This window comes from Tinamus guttatus, unplaced genomic scaffold (assembly GCF_059628265.1).
Source record: "Tinamus guttatus ecotype Peru unplaced genomic scaffold, ASM5962826v1 Tinamus_guttatus_pri_ptg000528l, whole genome shotgun sequence".
NCBI classification, from domain to species: domain Eukaryota; kingdom Metazoa; phylum Chordata; class Aves; order Tinamiformes; family Tinamidae; genus Tinamus; species Tinamus guttatus.
Window position 1 is genome coordinate 221,548 of NW_028289062.1, and position 14,536 is coordinate 236,083.

General features: G+C 59.3%; 1 protein-coding gene across 1 annotated transcript; it reads left to right on the plus strand.

Annotated features, from left to right (window-relative positions):
- Positions 1 to 30: 30 nt before the first annotated feature.
- Positions 31 to 14,241, plus strand: SEMA7A (semaphorin 7A (JohnMiltonHagen blood group)). The gene is made up of 14 exons (XM_010225119.2): positions 31 to 260; positions 5,618 to 5,751; positions 6,636 to 6,686; positions 7,075 to 7,170; positions 7,452 to 7,536; positions 7,961 to 8,071; positions 9,409 to 9,548; positions 9,711 to 9,889; positions 10,094 to 10,202; positions 10,324 to 10,522; positions 11,950 to 12,065; positions 12,431 to 12,582; positions 13,085 to 13,152; positions 13,892 to 14,241. Exons 1-14 carry the CDS (start codon positions 149 to 151, stop codon positions 14,236 to 14,238), a joined length of 1,899 nt encoding a protein of 632 aa, XP_010223421.2. The 5' UTR covers positions 31 to 148; the 3' UTR covers positions 14,239 to 14,241.
- Positions 14,242 to 14,536: the final 295 nt, after the last annotated feature.

A 14,536-nucleotide genomic window follows, 5' to 3' on the forward strand; every position in this document is an offset into this window, starting at 1 on the left:
AAGCGAGAGGAGTTGCTGGAGTCCTGCAGCATTGGTCCCTCCCTCGTTTCCATTTTCGGCCGCGCTGGATCCGCCCCGCGCATGAGAAGAGAAATGCAGCTGTCAGGCTCGCGAGCTCGCCGCCGCCTGCGCTCCCCAAGCCCCTGAAATGGGCACGAGGTCCCCACTTGCCCTCCTGGTGGCCCTGTGGGCCAGCCAGCTGGGCCTGATGGTGGCCGGGCGCTCCAAGGTGAACCCCAGGATCATCACGGCACCCCGAGGTAGGTTGCGGCGAGCGCGCGCAGCACGAGCCGGGCGCCTGCGGTGCCTTTCCCCTCCCTGCCGCGGAGTTGGGCTCAGCGTATTCTCCTCTTGTGCCTTTGGGCGCAGCTCTGGCCCTGCTTTAACCCACCGCGCTCTCAGGAAGCCTTTTGAACCTCCTCAATTTTTCTTCTTTCATTTGGCTCCCTTACCTTGACAAGCCCTTTACCCCTGTGTTTCCTGGCAAGCCTTTCCCACAGGTCGGCGCTATCAAAGCCAAGGTGGCCTCCTTGCCCAATAACCGTTTCCTCTAGCTCAGGGGACGAGCAGTATTTGCACCAAACAGTGAATTTCCTTATTGCTCCGCTGCACTTCCCTGCCGCTGCAAACGCGACGTGTTTCACGCGCTTGCCCGTGACCTCCGGGAGGGCTGCAAGGGCTCGTGCTCGCAGAGAGGAAGAAACAAAAGAGCCGCTTTTTACTGGGGTTTGCAGCGAGTGCCCGAAGCGCGCGGTGCGCAGGAGCATCCTGCTGCGAGCGGGTGCTCGGGGATTAATGCCCCGCGGGAGGATTTAGCAGCAGAGGCCGTCGCGGCCTCCAGGCTCCTGGTGTTCATCTGTGGGCAGAACTGGGAGCTCCCGAGGCCGGGAATTTGCAGGGGTTTATTGGGCGCCATCTGCTCTCGTCGTGCAGCAGCGCCCCATCGCTCGAGGCCACGGGGATGGGCGCACAGGGACCCGAGGTGCCCACGGGCTCCTGCCCCACGGAGCAGCGCTCGGCACAGGTTGCCCCTGGGCAACGGCCTCAAGGGCCCTTTCTCCCTGGCAAGGACCTGTCCGGCTTCCCGGCTGCCTGTGAGGCCGGGGGCTCCCGTGGTTGCTGGCCTTCCCCGCAGCCTCGGCGGGCGGCAGGTTGCCTCCCTGCTGTGGTTTTTGCAGTGGCAGCAAGTTTAGCCTGAGGAAAGCGTGTCCAGCGGGAACGCCGTGTCCTTGGAGCAGCCCAGCCGGTGGAACAGGCGCGGAACAGCCTCTGCGTGCTGAGCAGGAGCGCCAGCATCCCAGCCTGTGGTGCCACATGGATGCTGCACCATGGCTGGGATGGAATCCCGCTGCTTCCCTAGCCCCCTCTTTCCCGGGAGCAGCTGGGCTTGGAGCTGCACTGTGGAGATGCTGCCAAGCCCTTCAGGGAAGGGAACACGGAGGCACTCGACCCCTGGCTGCCTCGTCCAGGCATGTTGGCTTCAGAAAGCGAGGCGGGAAATGGCGATTCCCGGAAAATGCCCATGCTGCCCACGGCAGCGCCCGGGCTTTGCCAACGCGCCCGCGTCTGCTTGGCCTCGCAGCGTTCTGGGAGCAGCTCCCTGCGCTCGGCTGGCGAGGGAGAGGAGAGGCCGCGCTCACGCTGACGCGGGCAGTGCCCGAAGCGGCTCCTTGGATGGGGTTTCACACGGAGCTCTCCGGTGTTTGCTTTCCCAGCACTACTTCTTGCAGAGAGCCCGTTTTCCCGAGGTGGGAGTTGTGGGTGCCCTAAAACGCTGCTTCAAAATGTTTTTTTTTTGCTGGGCACAGATTGAAAAAGCAAAACAAACCCCATGAATGCAGTGAGTGAATCACACCCCCCAAAAGCAGCAGGCACGGGAGGAGTAACAGGAGTTGGGGCTGCTGCACTGGAAAGGAGGCACGGCCCAAGGAGCTGGAGCCGGCTCCGTGGGCCAGCGTCGTGCTCAGAAAAGGAGGTGGAAAGGGTGTTAGGGAGGTGATGTTGTCCCTCTTGGCACCAGAAGGCGGGATGAATGAGTACAGGATGCTTTTTAGAGAAGTTTGTATCCAGAAAAAGGGCTCGGGAAGCAGGAAATTGCTTGTTGTGCTGGCAGCACCGTCCCACAGAGCTGTGTCCTTGCACGCGGCTATTCCTGGTTGCCCCAGGAATAGGACTCGATCCTCCTGTTCCCGCGCCTGTCTCGGCTCCAGCCGCCCCCCTGGCTCCCGCGAGGCCCCTGGCGGCAGCGGTGGCTCCTCGCCCACGTCCCCACTTTGCTCCCAGGCTGCCGTTGGGAAGTCGGCTCCCGGGGGTGGGATTTGGAACTGGGCTCGCAAGTATCTCCCTAAACCACCCCGTTACCCCTCTGCGGAGACCAGGAGGGCTCCACGTGCCATGTAAGGCGGTTACGGTGCTGGCAGCGAGAGGCGCCCGGGGCGACTTTTTCCCTCGTTGGGATGAATCGGCGCCTGGAAGCAGCCGCTCCGGCGGGGAGGGCGTGTGGAGCCGTGTGGAGCCTCCTTTTGTTGCCACTCTCCTTGCAGCTGCCGCATAAGGAAATGCCCTGAGCGCCGGGCGCAGCCTCCGGCTTCCCACAGGAGCCTTGCTAGGGAAAAAGGGCCCGGAACAGAACCTGGCTCTAAATTTAGCCCCTGCAAGGGCGCAGTCTAACACTGGCCTCCGGGAACTCTGCCGGAGCAGCCAGCCGGGCCACGGGCACTGCGCGGTCCCGTGCTCGCCTTTGTTCACTGCCCCGTCACCTGAAACCCTTCCTGCCGGTGGCAGCTTCGGAACGCGGCTCGTCCCTCCCCACGGCACCTTCGGGCACTCATGCCCTTCTCTGCACACTGGGCGGGCAGGCACACGCAGGGGCTCTCGAATAGCCGGGCCCCAGCGTTATCCCCCCGTCCTGCCCCTGTGCAGGGCCCAGGAAGGGCGGGAGTGCTGGGAAGGGAGCGGGAAGCAGCTGGGGAGGAGCGCGAGAGAAGACGGCGCGAGGTCTCTTGGCAGCTTATTGAGTTCTGCTGCCCTCCAAACTGTCTCGGCGGGGGGAGGCGGAATGAGAAATGCGGAACAGATGAAACCTGTCACTCCGCCTTGCCGCGGAGCAGGAATAGAGGCGAGGAGCACGATGCCGGGGGCGGCCGGGCCCGGCACCCCCATGCCTGAAGGGCTTCGCGCCCTTGATGTGCGGGGCTACAAGCAGGGTCGTGCTTCCTGCTGCTTCCTCATCCCGGCTAGGAAATCCCTAGGGAATGAGCGATGCCGGCGCCGCAGCTCCTCATCCTCCGCAGGGCCCCTCTCTCATGCCCCTGGAGCCAGTGACACCATGCAAGGGCTCCTCCGTTTCTGCTCCTGCTCCTCAGGGCGGCTGGGCTCTGGCACCGGGGACCCCGGGGCAGCGGGGAGGGCAGCGAGAGGCGGCGCGGGGCTGCTCTGAGCACCGGGAAGTGGTTTCGGCAGCCTCTCCTGCTCCCGGTTTCCCCGAAACTCCTTGCACCGGGGTGTCACTTTCAGCGAGTCGCGCTGGCCAGTGGCCAAGGGAGCTCACGTGGCTGGTCAGCGCAGAGCCACCCTGCAGCTCCCTGCTCCTTCCAGCTTTACCTGAAAACCCTCCTCAGGGCCAAAGCCCCCAGGCGGAACAGGCTCATCCTGGCAGCAAAGCCCCCGGGGACGGAATGGTTTGGGAGGTGGCAGCTCGCTGCGCCCTCGCCGTCGCTCTGCCTTCCTCTTGGCCCCCTGGGCCGCTCCCCAGGGTGCTTTCACTGAGGGGAAGGAGAAGCCGATCTTGGTGCTCACGGCAGCCACCCATGGCCACGCTCACTCCGGCAGCAGCGTCTCCGCCTGGGAATTTATAGATGATCTAAAACTGCAGCCTGGCCGCCCGCCAGCCTCGCCAAGGAGCCAGCAGGGAAGATCGCAGCCCCTCGGGGAGCGGGGGCAGCCGCCACCTGCCCGCGGGGCTCCGTCGCTCACTGGGCTGCTGAGAGGCCTTGCGTTGCCCTTGGCCGCGCTCCAAGGGAGCCGCCGGGCCAGGGGAAACCCCTGGATTGGCCTCTGGTCTCGACGGAGCGGTGAAACGAGTGACGTTGCAGGGTGACATCAGGCCTGGGAGCCCCTGGGCCAGGTGACTAAGGCAGCAGGTTCCGGCCGGAGCCAGGAACACAGGGGCATTGGGAAACGGATGTCGCGGAGACGCCGCTCCCGGGAGCCGGGTGACGCGCGGGGCGGCGGGCGCGTCCGTGCCTCCGGCGTGCTGCCCACGGAGCCAACCCTGCTGCGCGCCCGCCTCCCACCGCAGCCTCGTGCCCGCCAAGACTATCCCGGTCAGATTGCGGCAGAGACATGTCATAATCTGTGCGTAATCCCAAAGGAAGGAAGGAAGGAAGAGATAAAGGCTGGATGTTGGGGGAAGGATGAGCTCCCTGTGGAGCAGCCGGGAAGCACATGAGCTGGGTGTGCTTGCAATGCGGTGACTCAGGCAGGAATCCACTCTGGAGGTGGCCGAGCAGGTGCTGGGGTCATCGGTGTCACGGGTGCACCACGGGGGCGGGCGGCAGCGCCGTGCAGCGAGCCGGGCTCCGAGCTGCCCGTGATCCCCGTGGGCCGGGCGCCTCATCCCGCTCGGAGAGCAGCGGAGGGCAGAGGCAACAAGGACTCACCCGGCGGAGCCGGCCCGCGGCTGGGTCACCCTCTGTGGTTGCTGGTTACGGGGTGACAACCCAGCGCCCACGCGGTCCCTTTGCAGCGCTGGGGACATCTGCTCTGGGGGCGGGAGGCCGGGAATGAACCTTTGCCCTGTGCCCCGGGCGCTGCCTCGTGGGCTTCACCAGCACACGGAGGGAACCAGGGAGCCCTTCCCGGGAGCAGGGCGCTTCCCTCCTCCTCCCGCGTTAATGTTATTATTCTTGCTCCCTCTGGCACGCTCTCCGTGCTGCCTACAGAGCACAGAGCTGCCCTTTCTGCCGCTCGCGCCTGGGCCCGCGCGTTAGCATCTCAAGTGACAATCGTGCCATTGATTCGGGTGCCCACGCCGGGCTCGGCCCCAAATGCCAGACAGAGAAGGAACCCTCTGGAACGTGGCTGCTGCAGGAGAAGCAGGAGTTCGTGCCGGCCTGGCCGGGGAGCAGCGAGCGGAGCCTGAGGGGCGGCGGGAGGGCGAGCAGGGCTGCCCCGGCCTACTGTGCCCCAGGTGCCGCGTCCTGGCACGGCTGCCCAGCGCTCTCCGGCTGCATGGGAAGGCAGGACCACGAGGAGTGGGGCACCAGGGGGGTCCCCAGGGTGCCAGCCCCGGCCCTGCCCTCCCGCCCCCGCCAGTGCGGAGGGAGGAGGGCAGGTCGTGAAAGAGGAAGGAAAGGAGGAGGACGTGGGGACGCCCACTCCTTCCTCCCCTCTGCGGTTGTTACACAGCGCCTGCTCTTGCAGCTCATTTCTCGCTGGCACCTGGGGAGGGAGGACGGGGGCTAAGTCCGTGGTGCGTGTGCGAATCAGGGCCAGGGGTTTCCCTCCTCTTCCTCCTCCTCCACGGGCAGCGCCTCCCCGCGCTCCCCTTGTGCTGAGTCTGCCCGAGCTGCTCCTGGCGCGTGCTTTCCCTGATGACTGTCCCATGTGTCCCCAGGTGCCAGGGAGTACATGTTTCCCACGAGGGAGAAGTACCCTGTGTTCTACCATAAAGAAAACAGCTCGGGCATCTTCATCGGGGGAGAGGGAAGGCTTTACTACCACAACTTTGCCACTCACGAGACGTACATGGTAAGGATGCTGTGCAAGCAAGTTTGGCCCCAGAGCCCCGTGTGGAACCATTCAGCCTCCATCTCACAGCCCAGATTCTAGATACCTTGTGCAGTCTCTTTGCAAAATCGGGACTGGAAGTGTCCAGTCAATGTGCTCAATGGATGCAGCAAAAGAGAAGTTCCCTACGCTAATTGGGAGGCCTCCATGGAGCACCTGGAAGCTGTTATGGTCTCTGCTGCCCCAGGGGAAGGATTTTTTAGGAGAAGAAATCTTTCTCTAGCGTGACAAGGGATGCTCAGTCATGTGTTTGGAAGAAGTTTTGTTCCAATCATCCTCCACCATCCCAGCTCAGGCTGCTTTTCCTTGACAGCACCACGTTCTGGGTCAGCTGGGCACTGAGTTAGTCCAGCCGGACTATCCCAGGGTTGGTTGGTTTTCTCATAACCACTTTGTGGTCCTCAAGCAAGTCATTTCCTGAAGTTTGTGCCCAGAAACTTCTCTTCTTGTTCCCAGGAGCCTCGTGGTTAATTTGTCCCAGTCCTCAGACAACCACCACCTACAGTCAATCGCCCACTCCCTGCAATGACAGATCCTCTCCCGAATCCTTCTGGAGAGCAGCCCAGGCTGCCTGCCAGTCGTGCCTGCCACTTTGGCCCTGTGTCCCCGCGTCTTCCCACTTCCCCAGCACCAGAGAGCTGCCAATCCAGCCTCCCCGAGGGTTTTCAAGAGCTGAGGTGGGGAAAAAGGCTGAGTTCCAGGGTTTGATGGCCCTCTCGCAGGCGTGCTTGATTCACTGCTTGCTGAAAGCAAGGAGTGTGGGGGACTGCATGGGACTGTGTTCCTGTAGTTGTTGGCTTTGAGGCGAAAGGAATAAAAGCATCTCTGTCTCTCTCCCCTTGCAGGAAGACTTCCCTGTGGCAAAAGAAGGACAGTGCATGAATTCTGGAGGTCTGGTAGGTCCCCTGGAGCTCCTCAGGAAACGCTGGGAGGTTGTTTCATGGCTGTGTGGACTCATGTGCTCTTCTAAGGAAGACACTGTGTCCTGTCTGTGGTGGAGCAGTGTGGGAGGGACAGCTGGAGGGGGACAGCTGCAAAAGGGCTGAGGGTGAAGGACCACTTGGGAAGGAACTGTGCCCGCTCCCCGCGTGCTCTCTGTGGGAAAATCCTCCAGGACTCGTGGAGCAGAAGGTCGGATGAGATAATGTCTGTGTTGGGGGTTTAAACATCCAAGAAAGGCTAGGAAGCCACACGGCTTGTGAGGCCAAACCAAGCTCCGCTTAGAGCAGCTGGGTCATGTTCCACCATTCACAACCATTCATGTTCTCTCCTCTTCTCTTGTAGGAAGACAATAAGAATTACCTCACGCTGCTGGGCGAGCACGGGGACGGGATGTTAGTGTGTGGGACCGGCGCCTGCTCTCCTACCTGCTGGCACTGGGTATGTGGAAAAACTCTGGCACGTGGCTGGCTGGCGGGGCTGGGGCTGGCTCATCCCGTTCTGCCTGGTGTCTTCTGCGCTGGGTGGGACACGTCTACGGGATGTAGCATAGCTTGGGAGCGGGCTCAAAGCCAAAGCAGAGCTCAGGAGTCCTTAATGCCCATTTAATGGCGTAAACCATGGAATGAGAGGACAGAATGCACATTTATGCTGGCTGCTCTGCCCTTCCTGAACGGCCTGGCAGATCACATGTCTTAGGTGCAATTTCTATCCTTGCCCAGGATCAGAAGAAGAAGAGCTCCCCGTGGGACGGGAGAGGTATCGCCCCTTTCAGCCCCGACGCAAATTCCCTCGTCGTTGTTGATGGTTAGTCCAAACGCTTCTTGCTTTGCCCCTTTTAACGATTTCCCTCCTAGGACAGAGGTTCTCTATTCCTGTCCTGGGGCAGAGTGTGTGTGCAGGAAACGAGAGTGCAGTGGTAATGGAGAAGAAGGACAAGGTCCTGTGGTAACTCCTCTGCTGAAAGGGCTGGGAACCTGGTAGAGGAAGGACATGGGGCTCCCTTTGGGGGCAGAGCAAGGATTTATCCCTGTCTGTGAGGCCTGCCAGGCCTGTTCAGTCCGACGCCTGGAATGCTGAATTTGGCGCTCTGTATTCACCAGCTGCAGGAGTTTTCTTGGCTGACCACGTGCCCAGGCTGGTCTTGGTCCTTCTCTTTCTTTTCACAAACCCCTCTGCTCCTGCCCCTTCTGGAAAGAGCCTGTTGCCAATGAGCTTTCCTGTCCGACAGGTAATGACATCTATTCCACCATCAAGAAGAGCCAACAGAATGGCAAGATACCCCGTTTCCGGCGAGTGAAAGGAGGAGGAGAGCTCTACACAAGCGACACGGTGATGCAGAGTGAGTGTGAGGTTGATCCTGAGGGAGCGGGAGCTGCTGCTTCGCTCCATCAGTCACATACATTGGCCTCCTTGTGAGCCCACAGCTGTGGACCATGCTGTGGACCCTGGAGAGGTGTGTCTCCTGTGCTGGGGTCAGCTCCAGAGCCTCCTGCCTGGGTTTGCTCCTCCTAGGATGGAGCTGCACAGAGGGCTGGTTCAGGCCCCGTCTGAAGGAGTGCTGGAGGAGTGCTGGCAAGGAGGGACCTGATGGCTCCTTTTAGCTCAGTTGCTTGGGGAAATTGAGCTCTGTTCCTAGGCCAAAACAGCTGACAAATGAGTTCCTCTTGCTTGGGGTGAGAATTGGGAAATGGAAAGAAGTGGACAACAAGTCCCATGTCAGCTGCTGGAAGGAAATATAGTTGTGTAAAGGTGCCGAGCAATGCCTGCTGTGTGGTGGTGGAAACGGGAAGAAGAGCTTCCACTCCGGGCAGACTGGTCTGGGAAAAACGACTTTCCAAATCCCCAGCCAGGGACTGTGAGGCAGGAAGAGATTGGGCTGTGCATGGGACAGAGGGGAAGAGAGGGAAAGGACCCCCTCATTTCCACAAGCCATTGCCTTGTTACTTCACCTTCTGCCAAGCCCAAAGACCTTCTGGCCAAAGACAAAAATCAAAATGACACCGTGGCAGGACAGGGCTTACACCTCTGGGGACATAGGAGCAGGGGGACCAAGGCAGCAGCAAACAAAGCTGATGGGCCCAGAGGCATGAGGCCAAACACTCAATTGGGCAGGACACCCTGCCGTGGAAACACCAACTAACGATGCTCAGAGGGACCCGGGTGTTTCGCCGCTGCTGGGGATGCCCGTTGTGGCCGTGGTGTTTAGTGGGAAAAGCATCACTGGGTTTTCCACGCCAAACAAACAACCCGGCCTGCTGTGCCCCTGAGGGGGCCTTTATATATAGTTCTAGATGCCCTATGTGAGAGAGGAGAGAGAGTTTCCTTCTCTGCTAAGCAACCAAGGCTTCACTGGGCTCAGGGGCCTTGGCCTTCAAGGAAATGGGAGGAGGAGGAGGAGGAGGAGGAGGAAGGGGAGCTTCACCATGGAGGTGGCACATACAGAGCAACCTTTTGTTGGCTGCACCCAGGGATCTGTGACAGGTCAGGCCTAGAGGCTGGGCTTGGCCGTGTCCTTTGCCTGGAGCGTGGATGGTCTGTGCTTGCCTTGTCGGAGAGTGACTGCAGCGTTGCAGAGGCCGATGGTTTGCTCCCGACCGGCGGCTTTAGGATGAGCGTCATTCCTGAAAATGTGCGTGTTCAGGCCAGGCCTTTCTGATGACTCTTGTCCCATTTCAGACCCCCAGTTTGTCAAAGCCACCACTTTAAGGCACGAAGAGCCTTATGAGGACAAGATTTACTACTTCTTTCGAGAAGACAATCCAGACAAGAGTCCTGAGGCACCCAGGAACATCTCCCGCGTGGCTCAGCTGTGCAAGGTAAGGGCCCTGTCCTGTCCCGTTGGTGCACATCTGTTGTAGTGACCACAGTCAAATGTATTCCTGGGACATCCTTCAGTCACCATCCAAAATGCTGAGCAAGGGGAGCACTTTGTGTTCCTCCCTGCCAGACCCCGACCCACTGCTTTCTCCCTCCCGCAGGAAGATAAAGGGGGAACCAGCTCGCTCTCCGCTTCCAAGTGGACCACCTTCCTGAAGGCCAGCTTAATTTGTGTGGACCCAGTCACCAAGGGCAACTTCAACTGGTTGCAAGATGCCTTCTTTGTCCCATCAAGTAACTGGAGGGATTCCAAAGTCTACGGGCTCTTCACAAACACATGGTGAGCATCGTTGCAAAATGGAGGAGGTCCCGTCCCATGGGCCGTGTCTTTCTGTGCAGCTCTTTGTTCTCTCTGGTAGGCTAATGGGTGGAAAACAGCCAAAACGGACGCTGTCAACAAAGGCGTGACACACAGAGCCATGCCCTGTCCCCAGAGATGGTGGCCAGCATCTCACTGACTCTCTCTTTGTCCTGTTGTCCTCAGGGGAAGCTCAGCTGTTTGTGTCTATTCCTTTGGGGACATTGACAATGTATTTCGAACGTCCAAACTCAAGGGCTACAACGGTCCCAACCCGGAGGTCAAGCCTGGGCAGGTGAGTGGGTGGTAACAGATGCCCCCGTTGTCTGGAGGGGCTCTTGCTCCCCTGCCCCTCAGGCCTCGTCTCCAGAGCTCTGCCTGCCTCTCACGGTGGTTTTGTTCCCCTCCTGGTGCAGTGCGTTTCCTCGGGGCTGCACACTCCGAGCGAGACCTTCAAGATAGCTGACAGCCACCCCGAGGTGGAAGAGCGCGTGGAGCCCCTCGGCCCCAGCAAGAGCCCCTTGTTCCACAACAAGCACCGCTACCAGAAGATCGGGGTGCACGAGGTCTCCGCGGCCGATGGGCGCCACTACAACGTGCTCTATCTGGCAACAGGTACTGGGAACTGCTGCTCCTGGGATCAGCCGCTGCTTCCCCTCAAGGGCAGGGGCTGCGAGGCAGCAATACCAGGGACGTGAGACCTCCCCGGTGCTGAGCAGAGCAAGGAACTGCATTTGCCCCAGCCTGGCGCCTGTTTATCAAGCAGAGGAGAGCTGCCAAGCTCCAGCGCATCTCGATGCAGCCGGTTTAGGGTGGTGTTGGCGAAGGCAGGTGGAAGGCAGAATCCCGGCACGTGGATTTTACCCTGTTGGGGTAATCCATGAGCAGGGTGCCCGTCCTCAGTGTGGAGCTGGAGAGGTGCTCAGGTGGGCGGTCTGGGCTCCCAGGCTGTTTGGCTGCTTGCTGTGAAGCCTCCCAACACAGTGCTTCCCTCTCCTGCCCTGCTAGCACCCAGCATTTCTCCCTTCAGCTGTTGCCATCCCTTTTCTGCATGGTACTGGGGTTTGCTCATTCCAACAGAGCTGGCACTTTTGGAGAGACTTCCTGGGCCTTTTTTTTTTTTTTCTCCTCCAATCTGTGATATAAAATTAGAGACAAGCTTCAGTAGGTGGCCTGGGTTGGATCAGGGCCCACCTGTGCTCAGATTTTTCTTATCTTGCAGAAAGCTTTAGCTAAATATAGATAATGCCGTTTAGATTCCCTTTGGGGAGCTGGCTCCGGGCTGCAGGGCTTGGCAGGGCAGCTTTCCACCTCCCTGCAGGGAGAGGAGAGGCAAAATGAGCAGTGGGGTTGGGAGTGGGGGGTCCTAATCCTAATCTGACCATCCTGGGCTTCCTTGAGTCACAGTTTTGACCTCCTCCTGGTTGACAGTGGAGAGGGAAGCTGCTATTTGGGAAGGGGAGGCTGTGGAAGTAGTTGAGGAATATTAAACCATGAAGATTCCCTCAGATCAGTCTTGTCACCCCTCCTGACCAAAGTGACGTGTTTCCTTAAATCACCAGTTTCTGGAGTCATTTGACTGGGCAGGGGAGACAGTTTACTTAGAAGAAAGAAAGGCAAAAATCCAAGTTTGTGCCTGAGGCGAGCAGGGAGATGAGGCTCACGATCAAAGCAGAGCTCAGTTAGAGGGCTGTTGCTTTTCCTTGCCGAAGCCATTGCAGTGTAGCTGATGCAAGCAGGCACAGCCAGGCCCTGGAAGGTGACAGGGGAAGTGGGTTCTGTGCGGCTCTGCTGTGGGAAGCACTATTGTTTAGAAGGTTATTTCCCAGCAAAACAAGCCAGTGCCTTCCGAGAAAGGGCCTCTTTTCTTGCCACTGGCTCAGTCGTTCTCCGGGTGGCCACTCTTAGGAATGCCACGGGCGGCAGGGCTCTGCGGAGCGGGTATCACATGCTGCTGCGCGGGCTGAAACTCCCGAGCTGGTGTCTGCCTGGTTCCCCCAGCCCTGCACGGCTCATCAGAGTGCTCTGCTCCTTCTGTCCAGACAGGGGATCCATTCACAAGATTGTGGAGCTGCCGGACGGGGTGCAGAACATCATGGAGCTCCAGGTCTTCCCGAAGAAGGACCCAATCCAGTCCATGATCCTGGACCACCAGAGGGTAGGTGTCTGTCTGCAGCGCAGCAGAAAGGAAAGCGGCGCTCAGACCATCGCTGACATCCCGTAGCGCTGGGATTCGCTCCCTCTCCTCATCTTGGCCCTGAGCTGCCAGGCTGTGCCGGTTCTACACCCCAGCAGTGATGACATTGCTGGGATGGAGCTAACTTATAAACAGGGTGGTTGGGAAAGGACAGTTGCTGCCTGGTCTGTGATCTGGGACGTGTGTCTGCATTGCCTGGGAGCTCCTCTGGTGAAATCCACCGCAGTTTCACAGAGACTAAACCTCCGGGATGGTTTCTGCTGCCATCCTCGTGAGGCAGCACTGGGACATGGTGCAACAACGAGCCGCTCTGCTCTCCCCCGCAGGCGATGCTCTACGTGGGCTCAACGGATAAAGTCGTGGAGATCCCCATGGCCGCGTGCGGGGTGTATCGGAACAACTGCGAGAGCTGCCTCCTGGCGCGGGACCCATACTGCGGCTGGGCTGCCGGGCGCTGCCGGGCCGTGCATCGAGGCCGGTACGTGGCACCCCTTCTCTGCTTGCTCTGTCTGCAGCGTGTTTCACCCAGCTGCTTTAGCATCAGAAGTTTCCAGGCCCTCGGCATGTGCGCAGGCAGTAACAATGCGGACATCTATGTGCTGTCCCCATAACTTCAGCTGGGCAGGATCCCACCGCTGCCCTGAGCTGGGGAGAAGCAGGTGGGTTTCCTGCTGGCCTGAGCACCCTGCTCCTCTCTGCTGGTAGAAACATGCACAGAGCAGAGGTTCTGGCTTGTTAGGCCTGCCTTTATGGAGGAAAATTAAGCACTGCACCCTTGCAATTTGGCTATGATGCTATTTGCAGTGGTTGATTGTGGTGAGTTGTGGGGTCTTGCGCAAGGGACTATTTTTCCCTACCCAGGTTAGAGCATCTGTTTAAACATTGGGTTAACGTTTTGTCCCATCCAATCCATCATATCCTTTATGGGTAAATCCTTTCCTAGCCTGAAAGTGTTGCCAATTCTTGTCCCCACCTTTTAGGGAGGTGCATCAGAACCTAAACCTGGGCTCGTGGAAAGAAAAGTGCCAAGGGGACAAAGTTAAGGAAGGTAAGTAAGGGAACCGGAGCAGGGAGACTGTTTTCCAGGGGCTTGGATGGGTTGATCCCTCAGGGATGTGATGTATTTCTGGGGAGCTGGGGATCACCAGGAGTGTTCTGAGAGATGGAGACACTGGGCAACTCTCAGTTTGTAGCATAAAAAGCAGGAAACATCATTGCTAATGGAAAAAAAAAGAGCTTTAATTGAATATTAGTCAAGCTTTTGGTATGAAATAGCATAAGCTGGATGCCATGTGGCTGCCTCTGGTAGCCACAGGCCTTGATGACTCTTAGCGTGAGGCCGAGGTGGTCAGGTGTGATCCTACATGAGCCACGCACATCTGCAGCGATGCCCTGTGAGCAGACGCTGCAGAGTATTTCACCTTCTCCCTAAATCAAGCAACCTGGGTGTGAGGCAAACAGAACCAGTTGTCTAACAGGTCTTTGTGTCCACGGGGCTGTCAGCACATCTGGTCACTCCTGTTTACCATCTGCTTTGGCCTCATTTCCCTTCTGTGGTGAGGCTAAGTCAGTGCTGTTGTGGTGTGCAGTCTTCTGAAGCGGGTGAGAGGGTCAGACTCTCTTTGTCACTGATGTCCGGGCAGAAGAGTCCTACAGGCTTCACCAGCTGCGGGCCAGGCCCGGCTGTTGTTGCTGATTGCCCTTGTAACGCATCGCCTTTAGCCCGACAGTTCTTCGTGGTTCCCGGGGCCCCTCACCTCATCCCACCCTGTTGTTTCTCCCAACAGACAACTACCAGAATATCACTGTTGTCCCCTTCTCTCGCTACTACCTCAACTGCCCCGTGGAGTCCCACTACGCCACCTACAACTGGTACCACGACGACTCCCTCATCAAGACCTGCAACAACAGCCACCCGCAGCAGGACTGCTTCCACTTCATCCAGAACGTGAGCCACGCGCACTACGGCCGCTACGTGTGCGTCTCCGAGGAGGACGGCTTCAGGCAGGCGCTGGTGAAGGAGCGCCTCGTGGGCCAGCTCCGCTTCATGTCGCAGAGGGGCCGTGCCACCATGGCGCTGGGCTCCTGGTTGCGCCTGCTCCTGGTGCTGGTGCTGGTGGAGCTCTTGCACTGAGCGCGGCCGCATGGCGTCCTCGCCTTCCTGCCTGCTGCTGCTCTTCCTGGACTGCTTCCACTCTTGAGGCGAGATCCCCGTTTCTCTTAGCCACTCCCAGGACCTTGATCTTTGGCCGTCCCAGAAGGGCTCCTGCCTCTCTGTGCAGCATCCATCTCTGCTCCCGGTGGAAGAGAAGACTCTTGGGCACCGTGAGGAAGATGCAACTGCAAGGCTAGATGGAGCTGGGTTTGGGGACGGGGAGGGAAGGGGTGCCCCGGTGCCCAGGGGATGTCATCGCGATGCTGATGCGGTGGCT